The sequence below is a fragment of the Myxine glutinosa genome, chromosome 12 (assembly GCF_964187855.1).
Source record: "Myxine glutinosa chromosome 12, kmMyxGlut1.1, whole genome shotgun sequence".
Lineage (NCBI taxonomy): Eukaryota > Metazoa > Chordata > Myxini > Myxiniformes > Myxinidae > Myxine > Myxine glutinosa.
Genome location: NC_136272.1, coordinates 29,844,159 through 29,864,604, shown reverse-complemented (window position 1 = coordinate 29,864,604; position 20,446 = coordinate 29,844,159). Strand labels below are relative to the sequence as shown.

General features: G+C 43.1%; 1 protein-coding gene across 1 annotated transcript in view; it reads right to left on the bottom strand.

Annotated features, from left to right (window-relative positions):
• Window positions 1-2,882: 2,882 nt before the first annotated feature.
• The window catches only part of ATP6AP1 (ATPase H+ transporting accessory protein 1), a 45,478-nt gene continuing 27,914 nt past the window's right edge, over window positions 2,883-20,446 (bottom strand). Inside the window, exons 5-10 of the mRNA XM_068132867.2 lie at window positions 13,226-13,266; window positions 13,007-13,092; window positions 6,360-6,610; window positions 4,420-4,473; window positions 3,775-4,015; window positions 2,883-3,669 (exon numbers count right to left, since the gene is read on the bottom strand). Of these exons, the coding sequence (XP_067988968.2) occupies window positions 3,460-3,669; window positions 3,775-4,015; window positions 4,420-4,473; window positions 6,360-6,610; window positions 13,007-13,092; window positions 13,226-13,266 (883 nt within the window). The 3' untranslated portion in view covers window positions 2,883-3,459. The remainder of the gene's footprint in view (window positions 3,670-3,774; window positions 4,016-4,419; window positions 4,474-6,359; window positions 6,611-13,006; window positions 13,093-13,225; window positions 13,267-20,446) is intronic.

Here is a 20,446-nt window from a genome sequence, read left to right as displayed (position 1 = left end):
TAAATTTAGTCATCAGCCCAGATCACATGTTAAATTTAGCCATCAGCCCAGATCACGTCAAATTTAGCCATCAGCCCGGATCACGTTAAATTTAGCTATAAGCTCAGATCATGTTCAATTTAGCCATCAGCCCAGATCACATGTTAAATTTAGTCATCAGCCCAGATCACGTTAGATTTAGCCATCAGCCCAGATCACATGTTAAATTTAGCCATCAGCCCAGATCACATGTTAAATTTAGCCATCATCCCAGATCACATGTTAAATTTAGCCATCAGCCCAGATCACATATTAAATTTACTCCTGCGCACTTGTATGCACCATAGCGTACAAGTGTCCAGATGTCCGACACCTCTCATTGTCTGTCTGTGAACAAGTTATCTCAAAAAGTTGTGGACGGATTCGGACGAAATTTGGTGGTTTGGTTGGGTGTGTGATGTGGGAGAAATGATTACATTTTGGTGAAGATCCGGATCTGGATCTGAGAATTTAAAAAAGTGATTCTTCACCATTGAGAGGGGCTAAAGAACATATGTACTGTAGTTAATTAATAGTATGAAATAATCAAAAAATTGAAGTTGGATTATGACAAAACTTGGTAAATGAGTTGCTTTGGCGACAAGAACAAGCCGATTAGATTTTGATTCAGGTCCGAATCCAGATCCGAAACAACATCAGGATACAAAATGCAAACTGTTCAGTCTGGCGGAGGAATGCGGTCTACCGACTGTCGTTCTTGTTTGTGAATGCGTTTTGATTTATAACGTACCAGCAAAAGTACCCGTCGCTTTGCTGACTAATTTAAACAAAAGAAAACATGTTGTATAGTACTTCACAAGCATTCCACACTATAATTTGCCTGAGGTCATCTTCCATCTGCTTGGAAGTCGGCTAACATCACCTTCATCAGCGGCCATTGCTGCGTATATACAGTCGTGGCCAAAAAATATTGGCACCCTTGCACTTTTTTCAAATAATGCACCATGTCTCCCAGAAAATTGTTGAAATTAAAAAATATTTTGGTATCCACATTTGTATTTCTTTGGTTTGCAGTGGAACAAAACAAAAACAGCTGAAAAATTACTAAATCTTAGCTTATTCCACACAAAAATCCTAAAATTGCCCGAAAAATATTATTGGCACCTTTGAGAAGTTGCTAGAAATAATTAGATTTCAACAGGTGATTCTCCTTTACTTTGGAATTGAACTCACCTGTGGTGAGTTGCAGGTCCCTGCAATATAAAAGTCACTCATTCAACCAATTTCAATAGAGAAAATGAGTCATTCTGCTGTTTTGTGTCACTGTGTACCACAATGAGCACGGAGAAAAGAAAGAAAACCAGAGAATGTCTGAGGTCAGACAATTGATTATGGCCAAGCATGGACAATCTCAAGGCTAAAAGTCCACCCCCAGAGACCTTGATGTTCCTGTGTCCACCGTACGCAATGTTATCAGGAAGTTTAAGGCCCATGGCACTGTAGCCAAACTCCCTGGACGTGGCCACAAGAGGAAACTTGATCGAAGATTGCAACGAAGGATTGTTTGAAAATGGCGGAGAAAGCACCTCAATTAACTGCCAAACAGATTCAAGCTGACCTTCAGACACAAGGTACGACAGTTTCAACTCGCACCATCCGTCACCAACTCAATGAAAGGGGGTTCTATAGTAGGAGACCCTGGAGGACCCCACTGCTGAGAAAGACCCCTAAAACACACCTGAACAAGTCAAAATCCTTGTGAGAGATTGTGCTGTGGACAGATTGGATCAAATTAGAGATTTTTAGTTAAGCACATCATCTCTATGTTCACAAAAAACAAAATGAAGCCTTCAAAGAAAAGAACATCTTCCCTACAGTCAAACATGGAGGAGGTTCAGTGATGTTTTTGGGTTGCTGTGCTGCCTCTGGCACTGGGTACCTTGAATGGGTACATGGCATCATCAAATCAGGAGATTACCAAGGCATTTTGGAGCGCAATGTTGAATCCTGTGTCAGAAAGCTGGGTTTCCATCGAAGGTCATGGGTCTTGCAGCAGGACAATGACCCCAAACACTTCAAAAAGCACCCAGGAATGGTTCAATACAAAACGCTGGGCTGTTCTGAAGCGGCCAGCAATGAGTCCAGATCTAAATCTCATTGAACACCAGTGGGGAGATCTGAAAACAGCAGTTGGGAGAGGGCATCCTTCAAATCTTGGAGAACTGGAGCAGTTTGCACAAGAGTGGGCCAAACTGCGAGTAGGGAGGGTTAGGAAGCTCATTCATGGCAAAAGGAAGCCCTTGACTGCAGTTATTTTGTCCAAAGGCGTTGGTCAGTCAACGGTCTGGCGGAGGGGGTATGGGGACATCGTGGGCAATCCGTTGGGTGTCTTGACAGGGAAAAAGGTTAAGAACCCCTGCCTTAGTGGGTGTCGGGAAGTGTTTTCGGCACCCACAAAACAAAACAAACTAAATCGATTTCTTCAAAATGCCAACGGGATTAGAACATGACCTAGCAATGCCGGGTACTCCAGCTAGTGATTAATAAATCTGACTTGCTTATAAAAATAGAAACTAGCATTAAAGAGGTCAATGTGTATAAACTGTGCCAAAGTACGAATCAGATGAGTCCGCCTACTTTTGGCTTTTTTCCCCTTCTTTTTTTCTTTTTCTTTTTTTTCTCTCTTTCTCTCTCTCTCTTTCTTTCTTTCTTTCTATCTCTCACTCTCTCTCTCTCTCTCTCTCTCTCTCTCTCTCTCTCTCTCTCTGCTGAAATCATAATCACAACCTACTCAGTAATAAAAAATAATTTTCGACACAGACCCAATGGCTCAAATGGCCTCTTCCCACTAAATGCGTGAAGTGTGCTGTCCCATACTAAGACTATTTGAATGAGTCCATATCTTCTTCAGCTTGTGTCCACATTTTATTCCATTCATATAATATCCCAAAATCAGCATAAAATTTACAGTCAAACTGACAAGCAATTGCACAAATCAACAGCAAATGATACATCTAAAGGAAAGAGACGTCATTGCACAATCAACACGTCGCAGGAGATTCGTCTATTCCCAAACCTACGGTAAACAAAACGATAACACGGAGAAGCCTCACACAGCCAGTAATCGAACCGTACCATATTTAATTATCATCCCGTAATACTCCTCCAAAAATCGTCATTTATGCACAATCTCAATACTCAGCACAAACAGGTTTACATTTACAAACTGAAATGTAAACAAATTATAAATTACTGAACTCCTCCAGAGATTGAGGAAAGAGGCAGGAGGGTCTGAGGGAATGCTTTTGACTGAGACAAGGAGAGAGAATAGATGAAAATATTGCAGGTTAGTTTATTAAATGAAATTGAACATCTTTTGGTGAAGATATACGAGGTGAGCGAAGATGGCTGGGAGGGTTGGGGGATTAGAAATAATAAGAACAAAAGGAGGAAGAGTTACAGATAATCTGAACCTCGAGATCAATCTGCTTGTGGTACAGAGATCCCAGGTCCCTTTGGGTCATCAAAACGATCCATGGTCTTAAGCTGGAGAAGCATATGGAGTCCATATGTCAGGATCAATATCAGAAAGCCACAGGAGACGAGACCCATCCAGATGGCAGGAGTGAAGAACGAGGCGCAATCACTGGCATAGGAGAAATATTCACCTTTCAGATTAAAGGCCTGGATCTAAGAAGGAAGAGGGAAAGGGAGAGAGAATAAGTGAAGGAAGGTTAGTACAAACTTAGACAGAAATACTCGACTTCTTGAGAGCAGGAGGGGGTATAGACGCACCTGAAAGTCACGTAGTTCTAAACTTATGGGCCTTTTGTTTTTGGTGGTAGCTGTCAAACGAGCACCTGCTCGAGAGCTGGTGCCCAGTAGCTCGCAGCGAAACGAATACATTTCTGGAGCCGAGATGTAAGGCGCGCTGAAATATGACACATTGTCCTGCCCCATCCAACCCACAGATATGCTATCCAGGGTGAACCAATTCTGGGCAGAGACGGAAAAGAACTTGTTGCTCAAAGAAAATCTGTAAAGAAAAGGATTCGGGTTAAAAAGAGCGATTTCATTAAGTCTCACACACGATAATTCATTCTGGTATTTACAACACTGCGAAAACGTCCGCAACACCACCATGGTGCTTCGTAGACCTCCACGGGTATTGCAGGCCTATTGTAGGCCTGTGCCGCGTCCCTTCAAGGTGACATTTAGCATCTGAGCTGACACAGTGACACATGGTCAGCCTAGTCTCTGATAACAGTTGCTCTGTGGCTGAACCTTTGGATCGCTTTGTTTGGACTGAACCTTTGAAAACCTCCAGTTAGATGTGCTCATGCATTTCCCACTCTGCGGTTTTCATATTTCTTGCAAATAATAAAAAAACGTTCATCAAATCAATGGAAAATAAGTAGAAAGTCAAACATATTTACTTACTCGAGGACAAGGTTGTTTCCAGTCTTATTCAAGTTGGGATAACTTATGGAAAGGCTGCAAAAACACAAAAAAATTATTTTTACAGATGACGACATATGTCACTTGGTCACATAAATGTGAGTGGGACAATCAAAGGTATTTTGAGCACAACACAACCCTATCTGAGTTCTAATGCTTTCATGCAACGGTACAGCATGTAATAACAGCTTAAATACAGTCGTGCCCAAAAATATTGGCACCCTTGCACTGCTTTCAAATAATGCACAATTTCTTCCAGAAATTGTTGAATTAAAAAAATATTTTGGTATCCACATTTGTATTTCTTTGGTTTGCATTGGAACCAAACAACAAAAGCTGAAAAAAAAAATCACTACATCTTAGCTTATTCCACACAAAAATCCTAAAATGGCCTGGACAATATCATTGGCACCTGTTAGAAGTTGTTACAAATAATTGGATTTCAAGCAGGTATTTCTCCTTTACTTTGGAATTGAACTCACCTGTGGTGAGTTGCAGGTGCCTGCAATAGAAAAATCACTCATTCAACCAGTTTCAAGAGAGAAAAGGAGTCATTCTGCTGTTTTGTGTCACTGTGTGTACCACAATGAGCATGGAGAAAAGAAAGAAAACCAGAGAATTGTCTGATGAGGTCAGACACAAGATTGTAGCCAAGCATGGACAATCTCAAGGCTACAAGTCCATCTCCAGAGATCTTGATGTTGCTGTGTCCACCGTACGCAATGTTACGAGGAAGTTTAAGACCCATGGCACTGTAGCCAACCTCCCTGGACTTGGCCACAAGACAAAATGTGGTCGAATATCGCAGCGAAGGATTGTTCAAATGGTGGAGAGAGCACCTCGATCACCTGCCAAACAGATTCAAGCTGACCTTCAGACACAAGGTACGACAGTTTCAACTCGCACCATCCGTCACCAACTCAATGAAAGGGGGTTATATGGTAGGAGACCCAGGAGGACCGCACTGCTGAGAGAGAGAGAGACATAAGAATGCCCGATTGGAGTTTTCCAAAACACACCTGAACAAGCCAAAATCCTTTTGGTAGAATGTCCTGTGGACAAATGAGACCAAATTAGAGCTTATTGGTAAAGCACATCATCTCTATGTTTACAGAAAACAAAATGAAGCCTTCAAAGAAAAGAACACCTTCCCTACAGTCAAACATGGAGGTTCAGTGTTGTTTTGGGGTTGCTGTGCTGCCTCTGGCACTGGGTACCTTGAATGTGTGCATGGCATCATGACATCAGGAGATTACCAAGGCATTTTGGAGCACAATGTTCAACCCCGTGTCAGAAAGCTGGGTCTCCGTCAAAGGTAACGGGTCTTGCAGCAGGACAATGACCCAAAACACACTTCAAAAAGCACCCAGGAATGGTTCAAGACAAAATGCTGGACTGTTCTGCAGTGGCCAATGCACAGATACGCTATCAAGGGATACACAATCTTTGTCAGCCTTACCTTTATATCGTGCCACAGACTTAATGATCATCCCTCATACAAGTACTGTATTCGATTTTTCCTTGTTAAGGGGCTTATAGTTTTCTGATAGACTCCTTGAAAAGGCTGGTGGGATAGCCCAGAGGTATGGAGCTGGGGACTTTGTTCTAGCTCTTCCATGAGCCTTGACCTAGTATACAAAAAAAAGCTCAAGGCTTATTCAAGGATGAAGCAAAACGGAAAAAATGAAAGTGAAAAGTTTCGAACAATTATGTGGAGATTATTACATCGTGTGAAAAACCAAACAATTCATCAGTGGATAGCAAACAGAATTACTCGGGGAATCGGACAAAGCATGGGGGAGGGCATACGGAATGGCAATCAGCTAATATGATAAACACAATTAAGCTTATCATGATGTTCAGTATCAAGCTGTTTAGTTCAGCGAGGCAACAGCCACTCCGTCTCAACTGGTCACACTCACAGAACGTCGCTGCTGTTGAACGTAGATTTCGATATGTTTGGTTTCCCCTGAAACGTTTCATTGGTCAGATCAAATGAATCCTTGCCAATCACAACAGAGATTCGTGATGCCCACAGCAGGCTGAGCGGACCACCAGAAGCGTTGCGGAAAACAAGCAGGGGCCTTGTGGGTGGAGTTGGGGACTGAGTGGTTGATGCAGCCAGCAACCTGCGGCCTGATCCACCCAGCACTCCCGCTGTGCTTTCAAATTGCTGGAAGATAGGTTGGAGGTCATGCAGACCATAAAAACATGAAGTCAGGAAAGGGACAGAGAGGGGTCGAGAGGGGGAAGATTTAGGCACAGATCCTTTAAAAGTAAAAACTAGTTAAAAATTATCTATTGAATATGAAAACCAAAATAGTGGAGGTGTGCACCACCGAGTTTACACAATTTCTTTTAACGATAATTGTGATGTCACAGGTCACATGGTATAGCAGTCATCTTGGATTAAAGGAAAAATTTTGACATCTTCGAAACCACTCAACAGAAAAAAATGAAACTTAGCACATGTCATCAACTCCCCTTGGGGAATAAAGTATGATAACGATGACCTCATCGGTGAATACGAAAGCCGGCGATAGCTCACGTACTCTTTGCAAAGGAAACCGTGGGGTCTAAAACGTCCACCAACTAATGCCAGCAGATGGACTGCCTCGTTTAATGTTCATTTGAGGGTCGGTGTTCATCCCATTCGCTCCAGTTACTTCCTCCTGTTGAATGGCAGAGCATGCTGCCCGAAACGTTGATGACAACTTTTCTTCTTTTTCTTTGAAGTTATTTTTTAAAGTATACAACAACAGGCATTGCAAGGCCATTTTCCCTGCTAGAGCAAGGGGTTAGCCTTGCGGGCCCCATGACAATCTTCTCCATTTTGCCCTATTTTCTACATCTCCCTTTGTTAACCCCCTTGCCCGCATTTCTTCTTCCACCACCTTTAGCCAAGTCTTTCTTGTCTTCCCCGTCCTCTACATCCTTCTACATTCATTTCCATCACTCTTCTCAACCAGTCATTTTCATCCTTCCTCATGACATGACCAAACGATCTCAACCGGTTTCTCTTCACAGCATCCATCACAGGCTCTATTCCCATCATCTTTCGCAATTCATCATTTGTCTTCCTCTCTCTCAACGATACTCCACACATCCACCAAACCATTCGCATTTCCACCCTTTCCAGCCTTTGTTGCCGCTCTACGTTCATTACCCATGTCTCACTCCCATAAATCATAACACTTCTTACACATGCAGCATACACCTTTCCCTTCAGCTTCATTGACACTCCCCTCCTCGTCAGCATGCCACTCAGTTCCCGAAACTTCTTCCATGCACATCTCACTCCAGCAACCATTGCCGAGTCTGATCCACCTTCTCCATTCAACATGTCTCCATGGTAGCAAAATGTTTTCACGTCTTCCAGCTTCGTGCCATCTCCAAGATCCAACTCAACATTTCCTCCACCTGCAGCTCAATCTGTGCACACATAACACTTGAATGTAGCTGAAACACTGGTTAATGACCTTCTCAGACCACTACATTTTTGATGAACCCACTCAGCGCACATTGAATGGAGATCACTCCGACAACCTTCCTGCACACAGCACATGGCCACTTCCCAGTTCTTTCCACCTCACCACATGCTTTACCACTTGCCATCACCTTCATCTTTCCAATATTCACCTTCAGACCGTTTGCCTCCATACATTCCTTCCACTTGTTCATCTTCTCCTTCAGTCCATCCATACTCTCCCCAATCAACACCAGATCATCTGCCCACAACAACTCCCACGGTAAACCCTCCTTTACGTTCCGAGCCAGCACCTCCATCACAGCTACAAATAGTAGTGGACTTAGTACCGACCCCTGATGCACTTAGTACCAACCCCTGACCTTCACCTTAAGCTCACCACTGTTCCCGCCCTTTGTCCTTACAGCTGTGCGCGCTCTTTCGTACATTGCCATCACTACTCTGATCAACCATTCCTCCACTTCTAACTTCCTCAATGCCCATGTCACTACTTCACGTGGAACCCCATCGAATGCTTTCTCCAGATCAACAAACCCAAGAAACAACTTCTTCCTCTTCTCCATGTACTTCTCCTGCAACTGCCTTACAATAAAAAGCACGTCTGTCGTTCCACTTCCTGGCATAAATCCAAACTGCATTTTGTCGATCTTCACTTTCTTCCCTATCCTCTTCTCCAACACCTTCGTTCCATGCTCTAATGACTTTATCGCTCGATACGAGCCAGTCCAGAGGGTCACCTTTCGCCTTGTATAGAGGGACGAGGGTACTCAGGTCCCAATCCACTGGAATGCGGCCTTCTTTCACCACCAGATTACAGATCTCTGACATTCTCTTCACACCCCAACTTCCTGCTGCCTTCAACACATCTCCCACAACTCCTGTCGGCCCCACCGGTTTTCTACTCTTCATTGCTTTTATCATAATGCTGATATGATAATGCTGATAATGATGATATTTTATCATTTATCATAATGCTGACTCCCGCTTCATTGCTTCATATTTGACATGCGGCCACCACTCTCACAACAATGGATGGAAGTTCATAATGTTATGAGATGCGGGCCGTCTCTCTGGACATATCTCAAGCATTTGGTACAGTCTGGCACCCTACTTTGATCTCTAAACTCTCTATGGCCACGTATGGCATCCAAGGCCTCCTCCTTTCATGGATCATTGATTTCCTCCACTCCCATATTCAGCATATAACTCTTAACGGGATCCTCTCATCTCTTCTACCTTTCATGGCTGGAGCCTGGTGTTGGGCTAGCGGCTAGGGTGCCAGCTTAGGATCCTAGGATCCTGGGTTCGAATCCCGGTCGATCGCTGAATTAACGCCAGGGGGGGTTGACTCAGCCTGTCCTCCTTCCGAGGTCGGCTAATTGAGTACCAGTTCACTGGTAATTCCCTGTTTGTCGTAAAAGGCGACAAAAAGGGTTGGCGACAGGAAAGGCATCCGGCCGTAAAACATTGCTTCAAAAAGGGGACCAACAAAAACAACAACAACCACGGTGCCCGAAAAAGGCCAACCCCCGCTTTGCGGGGAAAAAATGGCCTCTAAAGGTGTGTTTTATTTATTTATTGCTTTTATCGTTTCCTCAACTTCCTTCTCAGTTATCTTCTCTGCCGGTCCTAAAACTGGGTTACTCTCTATGTTGCTGTCCCATTCATTCTCTGCATTCAACAGCATTTCTATATATCTCTTACATCTTCCTTTAATTCCATCTAGGTCCACAACGATTTGTCCCACTTCATCCTTCAAGCAACTCACCCCCATCACATCACACCTCTCTTTCGCTATCTGCTTTGCAATCCTGAATACCGCTCACTGACCCTCTTCCGAATCCAAGCATTCTCCAAACATTTTCCTATATGCCATATGCCTCCTTACCTTTTAGAAGCTATGATGATGTTCAGTATCAAGATGTTCAGTTCAGCGAGGCAACAGCCACTCCGTCTGAACTGGTCACACTCACAGAACGTCGCTGCTGTTGAACGTAGATTTCGACATGTTTTGTGTCCCCTGAAACGTTTCAGTGGTCAGATCAAATGAATCCTTGTCAATCACCACAGAGATTCTTGAAGTTTTGGGACTATTCATTTATTTTCAGCAGGCAGTTTGTCAATCACCTTCGGTCAATCACCAAAGGTTGCTACCTCTTTCTTTGCAGCCTTCTTGGCTGCCTTATAACTTTCATGCTCTGTCTCTTCTGCCCCCGTACCCTTCTGCTACGCATTGAACTTCTTCCTCTTCTCGTCAATCCTCTTTCCAAATTCATCATCCCACCACCATGTTTCCGAGTGCCTCGGTGGTCCTTTTGTCCATTCACATACCTCACCAACGGCTTCCAACAGACTATCTTTCATTGACATCCAACCACTTTCACACTCAACCAAATCATCCTCCACCATACTCAGCCTCTCTTTTATTTTTTAAAGTATACAACAACAACAACAGGCATTTTAAGGCCATTTTCCCTGCAAGAGCGGGAGTTAGCCTTGCGGTCCCCATGACAATCTTCTCCATTTTGCCCTATTTTCTGCATCTCCCCTTGTTGACCCCCTTGCCCGCATTTCTTCTTCGACCATCTTTAGCCAAGTCTTTCTTGGTCTTCCCCATCCTCTACTTCCTTCTACATTCATTTCCATCACTCTTCTCAACCAGTCACTTTCATCCTTCCTCAACACATGACCAAACCATCTCAAACTGTTTCTCTTCACAGCATCAATCACAGGCTCTATTCCCATCATATTTTGCAATTCATCATTTGTCTTCCTCTCTCTCAACGATACTGCACACATCCACCGAACCATTTGCATTTCCACCCTTTCCAGCCTTCGTTGCTGCGCTCCGTTCATTACCCATGTCTCGCTCCCATAAATCATAACACTTCTCACACATGCAGCATACACCTTTCCCTTCAGCTTCAACGACACTCCCCTCCTCGTCAGCATGCCACTCAGTTCCCGAAACTTTTTTTTAAACAATTTTTTTTTAACGTATTTATTAAACTTATTTTGAAACTTATTTTTTAAAGTATAAAGAATATAAATAGCTCTTTTAAGAGCCAACACAGGACATACACCACAAAACCTTTTACTTTATTGTTATTACACCATGGAAACTTTTAAATAGCACTTGAACCCAAATAAGTAAAGGGCAAAGATGAAGTCATGAGGAGGAACCTGTATAGGATTTGGGTTTCAGCTGCTACTCCTCTACTCTAAAACCCATCCAGGTGCAGCCAAGCCATACAGAAAAAAAATCTGCAAGAATTCACTCCCGAGCAAGCGCAGACAGACGTACAACCAGGTAGGCATAATGCTTCCTCTGGATAAAAAATAATAATAAGATAAAATAAAAAACATTAAAAAAAGAAAACATAGCCATAGGTTGTGGAAGCATAAGATGTCGTTATTGGTGAATTTTTATTTTGAGAGAGTAGGGTCAAGCAGATGAAACAGAGGTACAAAATAAACTGCCTGCTGAAAATAAATTAATAATCCCAAGACTTCAAAATAGGGATAAAAGCAAAGGCCATTAGGAAAAATTTAGTTATTTGAATAAATGCCAGTGGGTTTAGGGTATGCAGGTGTCTTCTGATACCTCAGGGAGATGGATGCCCCTGCCTTGCATAACCCCAGGTCACCTATGGGCAAGGTGTAGTACCTTTCAGCCCCCCTAACCAGGGTAACGGTCTGCAGCCATGCAGTTTAAATGGCAAATGGCAAATGGCTCTGCACATCTGGTGGATGAGAGTCCAGTCGACTCTAACAGTACGGGCGGAAGATGATGAATTCCCCAACAGCCAGAAATAGACACGGACAGGAGTGGCGACCGCCCGTCTATACCACACACTTAAATCGTGTGTACCAGCCATAGAAAGGCAATGCCATCATTGCCCGAGGAGACTCAAAGTCATCAATTTGAATAAAAGAAAGCAATACGGTCAGAACCCATACAACTTTTCATATAAAGTATTTAATATATGAAACTTCATACATCCTTTTTTGTCTGTTATGTCCTGATCCATTCAGTGTACTAGCTCTTCCATGAGCCTTGACTACTGTTACGTGCTCCTCCCCAAACCCCGGTCACGGTGTACCTCCGAGCCCCGAGAGGAGTCACGGCAGAAAGATGTGTTATTCTGTATGTCTTAGATCAATGGTGAAACCACACCAATTGTGACCAACAACCAAGTATTGTATTAAGATCACACAAGAATAACAGTACAAAAAACAATAGTAATCAATTGTACAACAAATATATCCTTCCTATGATGGTACCATCAGTTTCGTACAATATAACTCACTGTGCTCCCAGTGAGTGAAAATAACATTCCCAATGTCTCTTTCCCGGCTTCAAGCCAAAGTTGGTCCACGCTCCGGTGATCGTCAGAACGATGTCGAATCGAGACCAGAATCCTGTTCGGTTGACAGTGACAGTCACGCTGCCAAAGATGCGTAAAGGTGCCCTCAAGGCTACTGGGAAATCACACCTTCGGGTATGGACGTTCCACGGCTCCCAATCGGCGAACCGCAGATTTCCCACTCAAAAGCCACGTTACACACACACCAGGTTAACGTCTGGATGTGGTGAAATTGGTTGAAGGGAGGTGAAAAACCTGGAGCGATGCGAAAATCGGGCGCGAGTCAAAATGGCCAACGGCCCGTTCTCGAGACGTAATGGCACTCCAAAGATTCTCTTCGGAATCGACCGCAAAACCTGTCACGCAGGTTTATCTGTCACAGCGATGACAACTCTGTCGCAGGAATCCCTTTCCCGGGAAACCCAAAGTTCACTCGTGACCCTCATTCGCCAACGTTTGCTCCAGACCTCAAAGCAGCTCGGCTTTCTTGTCGAACTCCCTTGCTCCGCCTCCTCCTCCTCTTCGTCTTTGTCGTCGTCCGGTTCCGGTTTCATTTAAAACATTAACTTTTTTTACCTTTTGAAAATAGAAATCTCTATTTCACTTAAACGATAACAATAATAGTACATGGAACCAAAAATGTTTACAGTGGATGAAAACCACAACAACAGAAGTGACGAATCCGTAACACTACGTATGCAAAAAAAACCCCTACCCTGGAAGGGCGTCGAGCAGTGTACACAGCAGTAAATTGACGTTCATTCCTCTGCATCCACCGCATCACCTCATCAATCCTCTTATCTGGAGCAGATGAAGGAAAAAAACAAAGGCCAGAAATATGAAGAGGTGATTATCAAGGTGGCCAGTTTTGTTTTTGTTTTGTTTTTGGATACAGAGTCATGGGTAACCGAGTCGACCCTAATATTACACTCACCATTGTTTGCCAATGCCTCTTTCACTGGTGGAAAATCAGAGCTGAAAGAAGAGACAAGAAGTCAGACACATCTCAAAAAGAAAACGATGCCGGGTTGGCGTTCCCATACAAGTACCACGCTCATGATGATACTGATATTCCAAGTTCAATTCTCGTGGAGGCGTATCGATGTGTCTATGGTTGATAAATGTCCTTGTCATGCATGGGATGCATGTACAAGCTCCTCAATAATGCTTAGATACGAAAAAACAGACAAGTTTAAAAAGAAAACCTACCACAAAACACTTTACTACCCACACTTTTGTTTTAAAACAAAAGTGCGCGCGTGTGTGTGTTATAAATGCAGGAAGAACTTCCTCACATCAGCCATAAACAGGTATGGTAAAAGCAAGATAGCCCCCCAAAATAAACAACACAATAAAATCCTTTATAGCACATTGTAACGGTCATGTGACTTCAGTGAAGGTTGTGCCACCCACGGGTAGGGAACGAAAAGGTCTCCACATCCACCGGGTTAATTTTGGTACAAATGGGCGTTTAAGAATACACGATCGTGGAGAATCCGACAACAGGAGTAGCTTGTTGGCAATCCTGTAATGGCGGCATTTAATGAGAGATCCAAAACTGTCCGTCCAATGCCTCATGATGGAGCCTGTTCCCGGTGATAATACAAGAAATATGAATTTATTAACAATAAAACGTAGTTGAGGCTAATAAGAACACAGCCGCACAGTGACAACCATGACTGTAACAAATGAAAAAAATAATAAATACATCCCATTCGGTGTGGGCCACAGATTCATGCGCGTTTACGTTTTCACTCTGGAAATCTTTTTATGGTCTCATCTGAAATCTGCTAGTTAAGAAATATTCGTAGTAGTGTTCTAGAAGTGTTAATTCTATTCCTAGTAGTGTTCATTTTATTCCTAGTAGTGTTCATTTACTTTATACCGTGTACCCTTCCCCCCCCCCCCCTTCCTCCTCCCCCCAGCCCTTTCCCTTCCACAGATCTACCGACGTCCCTGTTCTCTACTGTTGTTGTGCTTGTATGTTTTCCTTTCTCTCCCCCTCTCGTCTCACGTTCCCTTTATTTATTGTAGAGGAGAGGAAAGGAAGAGGTTGTGGTGCTGCACCATTCAACATGACACCATGCAGATCTGCTCCCCCATGATACCTCCCAGCTGCCTCTGTGGTCCCATGTGGGCACGCTGCTGTCTCGTGTGGGGTTTGGCACCACAAAGGATTAGCACCACAAAGCAGGTAGGTACCGAGAAGCAGCAAGGATGAACAACCAACCAAGAGCAACGAGGACCCAGAAGCAAGCGCAGCCATGAGCACCACCCACCACCGAGATGTACGCCTTTTATAATCTCTCATGGGGTGTATTGGACCGCTCACGGTGCACACACTTTGGTCGACGTGGCTTGTCAGCTGATCATTGATGGGCTGCGCTGATTGGCGGGAAAGCTGGAAAAATTCCAACCCCGGACAATCCGTTGGTCTTGAGCATGCCAGATGTCCATATATGGTCATATCCCCAGGCACATTATGACCTTTAACCCAGTTATGCCACTGTGGACCATTGGTTGCTGTATGCTGCTCAGAATGGAAAAGTTCACACAGGGACATATGTATAATCGGGGGAAAGTTTTAAGATTGCAGGGAGGGGAATAGGCAGGCCAGCAAATCAACACCTGCACACCTTCCCCGCAATTTGCAATGATACCGAGAAGTATGCAAAACTAAAAATTTGCTTTTAGTAGGAGACCAGCCTGTAGGTCCCGTGACCAAATTCTGGGAACAAAGGTTTGAAAGTGTTTTTGTGTTCCCTGATGAATACCGAACAATTTTGACTTGGGCTGCCCCCTTGAAAATGTCAGGCATTTCCGGGAAGGGTCAACAAAGGTCAAACAGGGGTCAAAATTCAAATATATTCCAATTGTGTCGATATGCATATCAAATTACTCGTCTAGTCATGAGGATTCCAAAAATTTATAGTTTGTTATACCTCCGACCTTAAATGAGGGCGCTATGGTCAAAAACGTCGAAAGGTCAACGCACTTTTGACTGGCGGTCAAATTCACCAACACAGTTAACATTGTCCGATTCTAATGATTTTAGTGTCTAATAATATGTTTTCTGACATGGCAAATTCAAATAAGCAACTTTTAAAAGTAAAGGTGGTTGCCATAACCTTGAAATTTCAAAATGGCTGGCAAAAGGGCTACTGAAAGACTTGAATCAGGATCCTTGGCCAACAATAACAGTTATTTCTAAACACATTGTCCAATGATGCTTATCTTGCTTTATTGCCCAGTTCATCATCCTACTCAGTGTCATATCCATCAGAATCACTGTTACAATCACTAGTATCTGAATCTGTGTCAGAGTCTACAGTGCGGTTTGTTCTGGCATCACGTAGACGTTGAGGTAGTGCCGGCTGTGAATACCGTATTGGCAAACATTTGCCCTCTCTCAAGCTCCAACCATGCTGAAGGGGAGATGATGGAGCATCTGGATTCATAAAGTTTAACATGATGAATGCCTGATAGTTGGCCCGTGTTACCTTCAAATTATGTGAATCTGTATCAGGAGGAATCCTGAGAGTCGATTTCCTCTTCATCCCCTCCCACTTTTTGGCCCGAGCTTCTGCGAGTGTCTTGCTTGATTTATCCTTGTATATGTATTTGATGGTATACTGCTCTAGCTGTTTAAGAGTTTGTGATGTCACTGGGAGACATTTCCCAAGCTCTCTAAGTAGCTCTCGTGCCTCTTCTGACTTCATTGTGCTGTCAAAGACTGATGGTTTTCCACGGCCATAGAAACTGGAAATAGCATCTGCACCAGTGTGGATGTGAAATGGGATAATGATATCACTAATATCCTTATCAAGGAGTGTTGCGCAATCAATTATGCTTTTCTTCCTTTTCAGTCCTAGCATACCTTCAATTTGATGTGCCACATACGATACTAAAACCAACACATCTGTCTTCTGCATCAATGACAACGGCATCTTTTACTCCCGACTTTCTTAGTTGGGAATATATGTACAACAGAATGGTGTCTGCTTCCATATGCTGACATGTCAACTCAACTACCTCCTCATCAGTGGACAAATCACTACAGCGTTCCCTCACAGAGTAAATAAATCTGGTATCTGGATGTTGGAGTAACAGGGTTTTGAACTCGGTCTTCAGAAATTGCTGCAGACGAATTTTGTTTCCTGGGTTCTTGAACATGTTGTTAAAGTGCCTAGGGGATGGCAGTTCATCATTTCTCTTGATGAAAATATTCCTGGTCCCACCAACAAAAGGCAATTCACCTGTTCGCCTTTCATGTTCACTATCTTTGATGCTGTGTTGTAGATCATATGGGTAATTTACAAATATTATCTGGGAAGCCGTAGGATGGCGTTGGACAACAAGGTTAAACATTTTAGCAGCATAATCGCCCAATGTATAAGCACTTTCGTCTTGCTTCTCTCTATCCTCAGCAGACGGGGTTGATAGCCTCCAAATGAACCCCATATCTACTAGTGCAATGTATCTATCCCGGAACTCCAGTTCAATAAAGTTGAACTTTTGTGCCAGTTTACATTTTTGCCCTTTGCGCATTGTTCCATTTACATTGAAGATGGGGAGACACTCTTCTGTCACGCGGTATTCCATGACTTCAGATAGCACTAGACCATCATCTAACTCTTGTGCCAAAGTGATGATCTCGGCCATGGCTTTGTTTTCCATAGCATCTGTTTTTGTGACCTTCTGTTTTGATGCGTCTTTGATAACTGGTGGTTTGCTGAAGCTGTGTCTGCTGTTTCTGTGTATGGTTGCATCAAACTGTTTATCACCAGAGAACTTGCGCTCTTTGAAGAATGATTGCACTAGAGTCTCCCCATCCTCATGTGCTGAGTCAAAGTCTTTGACAAGTGCATCTGATGCGACCATTCCTGACTGGAGCGACCTCAAGATAGGCTGTGTAAGGTCGAATGGGTCACAATCAAATTCCGTGATGCAATTGTCTAGATCTTGTACACCGCGCTCATCCAGCAACAACCTCGTTGTGGAGTTCTCTCTGTGACCTTCAGATGATTTGGTGAGGTTTGCCAATGCATGTAGTGAACTTCTAACTCTATTCACAGAGTTGACGGTTCTTGTGTGAGTCAACAACATCTTTTCATTTTTTAAGATGCGCTTCCAACCTGCTTTCATCTTCGACCCTTTATTCATGGTCATTTCTATCCAGAGATCCAGGGGTAAGCACGAGTACGGTTTCCCGGTCATTGATTGCGCGAATAGGCCATCTCGCATGAACCTCTCTTTTTCTTCGGGGAGACTGCTAATCTCAAGCCAGAATTCTACAAGCCATCTGCTGTATTTATCATTGTCGTATATCCGCAGCCATGGCATCATCATTCGGAGGGATGCTTTGAATGAATCCCAATCCTGTGTCCTCAGGGCGTATATGTTCATGATCAGTATTTCAACCATTTCCATAAAGCTCAACCAGAACCTTGCCATAGGGCTGTCTGATTTCCCAACACTCTCAAATGCTCTTTCTACAAAGGACTTGAACTCTGCATCCATCAGGAAATCATCTGCGATGGCCTGTAATTGTTCTTTTGAGCTATTGGGTGGACTTCTAAGAACTTCCAACTTTGATTTGAGCTCCGATGATAGCTTCAGTCCCTCGCTGACCCCGCGAAAAATAATCCTGCGAATGAGCACCTCATACATAAGTGAAAGGCACCTTATGCCTCTGTTGTAGTGTTTACCACGAAGTGCTTGGTCAACTGATCCTTCTGAAATTACATCGGCTGCCACAAGAATTTCAGATAAACCTGAGCCATGGAACCGCTTGTTTATCGCCGATATGAAGGAAATGTGAGCATGGAATGGACCCAAGAATGTAAGGATAAGTTGAAATTTCTCAGGATTCTCATTTTTCAGCTGGACAATAAGGGCATAGACTGGTTGGTCGCCTACCAGCTGAATAAATGGCATTGACTTGCACTCGGCTGCGGTGACCATGCGACACATAACCTCGTGAACCACTGACTTCTGAGGTGGCTTTGGAAATGTCAGAAAATAGTATGCTGTACTTTTCACCACATACTCATGGATATTAGCCTGGAACCCAGTGAAACTTCCAACTTTCTGTTCATCAGCTGGTATGTTCTTCCCTGCAATATCCAGACGGGCCAACACGTGCATAACACCTCGCTTTCTTTGCTCATCACTTGTTTGAAGTGAGATATCAATTTCCTGACGAACTGCTGGCTGGCCACGTTTGACTGTTTTGTAAGGATGAATCTTGTGTTGTAAAGTACTTAAATCTTTCAAATCTTCAGACTTGGTCAATTGAAGTATAGGACGACCCTCCTCTGAGTCCATTGATGTAACATCATCAGGTTGTACAAACATAACATTGGTCCGGTGAGATGTATCGGCCCCTGTCAATGTATCATCTTTGAAGTCATCGTTATCTAGGATACCTGTTCCTGGAAAACCATCTGCTAACTCGTCAGGACAAGCAACATTTGCTTTGATATCATCCATGGCCCAAGCTTCATACAGAGCAAGAACATCTTTGTAACTTATTCCAAGAGCAAATTTTTTCAAGATGTCAATGATTTCACGACTCCGAGTTAATCCATGAAGAGTCACCGATAACTTTGTTTGGAAGGATGTGCGTTTGCCGGTGATGAACGAAAACAAGAGGGATGCCAAAGCAGCAATTTGTGGATCATGACATGCTTCAGTAAAGTCATTGGAATCAGGATCCTTGAGCCATGTCAAAAGTTGGTGCAAAAGTTCATGGGGTTCTTCAATATTTTCAAGCTCATCAACATGGAGAGGCCAAGATAAACCCACTTCTTCTGTAAACTTCTTTCTCAGACGCCTTGCAACATTGTTTAGTAACTGTTCATCACTTATTCCCCAAGAAAAAATGGCTGCTTCAATGTAACTTCCACCAGCAGATGCATCATTGACAATTGTGGGCTGGTTCTTGTGGAAACGATCATGGAATCCAATGTTGTCTTTGAATTCATTTTGAAGCATTTGTTTTATAGTGCTGGTTTTCATCACAGTTTCAAAACCAAAGTTTGCACTCATTTGGTTATAATCAACCAGAAGACCCTGTAATGTTCTTGGCTCATTCATCTCCAGCACAACTGTACGGACATGCCTAAAAAACATCTGTCTAACCTCTGTAAGTCGCACGTATTTCTGACGCAAAGGGATCAGGGGTAGAATCTATGACAGTTAAAATTCTTTCTCTCATCTGGTCATCTTCCAAGTGTATTGTATGTGACTTGAAGGTGTTCCACGCATTCAACTGTTGGATAATACATAATGTTTTGGAATTTTTCAAGTCTTCTGGTTTCATACACCAAATGCACAGATTCTTTTCATGAAGGAGACCTGTGCTACGTGAAGATCGTCCAGCTTGCTGCTGGTCTTTTGCATGCGTTTCTTGTGTGTCCACTGTTTGTTGTTTTGTTCTTGATCTCTTTTTCTTAATGCTTGTTGAAGTCCACGTTGAGCTGCCAATGCAGTCCTGCATGCCTTATGAAAATAGACACCATTCGGTCCTGCATCCCAATTGACTGAATCATAAACAGTTCCAAATTTATGCAACCCTTTCCAATCTTGTGCTTTGCCCTTCATGCGTTCCCATGCTTCAGGAGAAATGTTGCTTTTATCTTCATCGCATTGTTCATTACACAAAATACATAGTCCAGATATTTCCTCTCGTTTTCTTTTTCTGTTTGGTTGAGGCTTCAGTACTGGTGTTGACTTTGGTGCTGACATTGTTCCCAGAAGATCTAAAATATAAAAATACAGAGCAGATGTTAGTCTTGATCCTATGGGGATCCTAATCATATTTACTTTACATCAATACACAGAAGAAATGTTTGTAAAAATTACTAATATGTGGACGTCATGAAACAGAACAAATGACTACCAGATATTCACAGCCCATCATCATCATTTACCTATACACTTTATATCAGGGGTCAGGAACCTTTTTGACTGGGAGAGCCATAAAAGCCAAATATTTCTAAATATATTTCATTGAGAGCCATATAGTATTTTTAACGTATAATAAATTAAATATGTCTTACTTTTAATGCGACTTCTGGTGCTGCATGGTTTTGCTGATGGCCTTGTAGTCTGGTTCATACGTGGTGAGGTTGAGCTTCATGCAGGCGTTGAG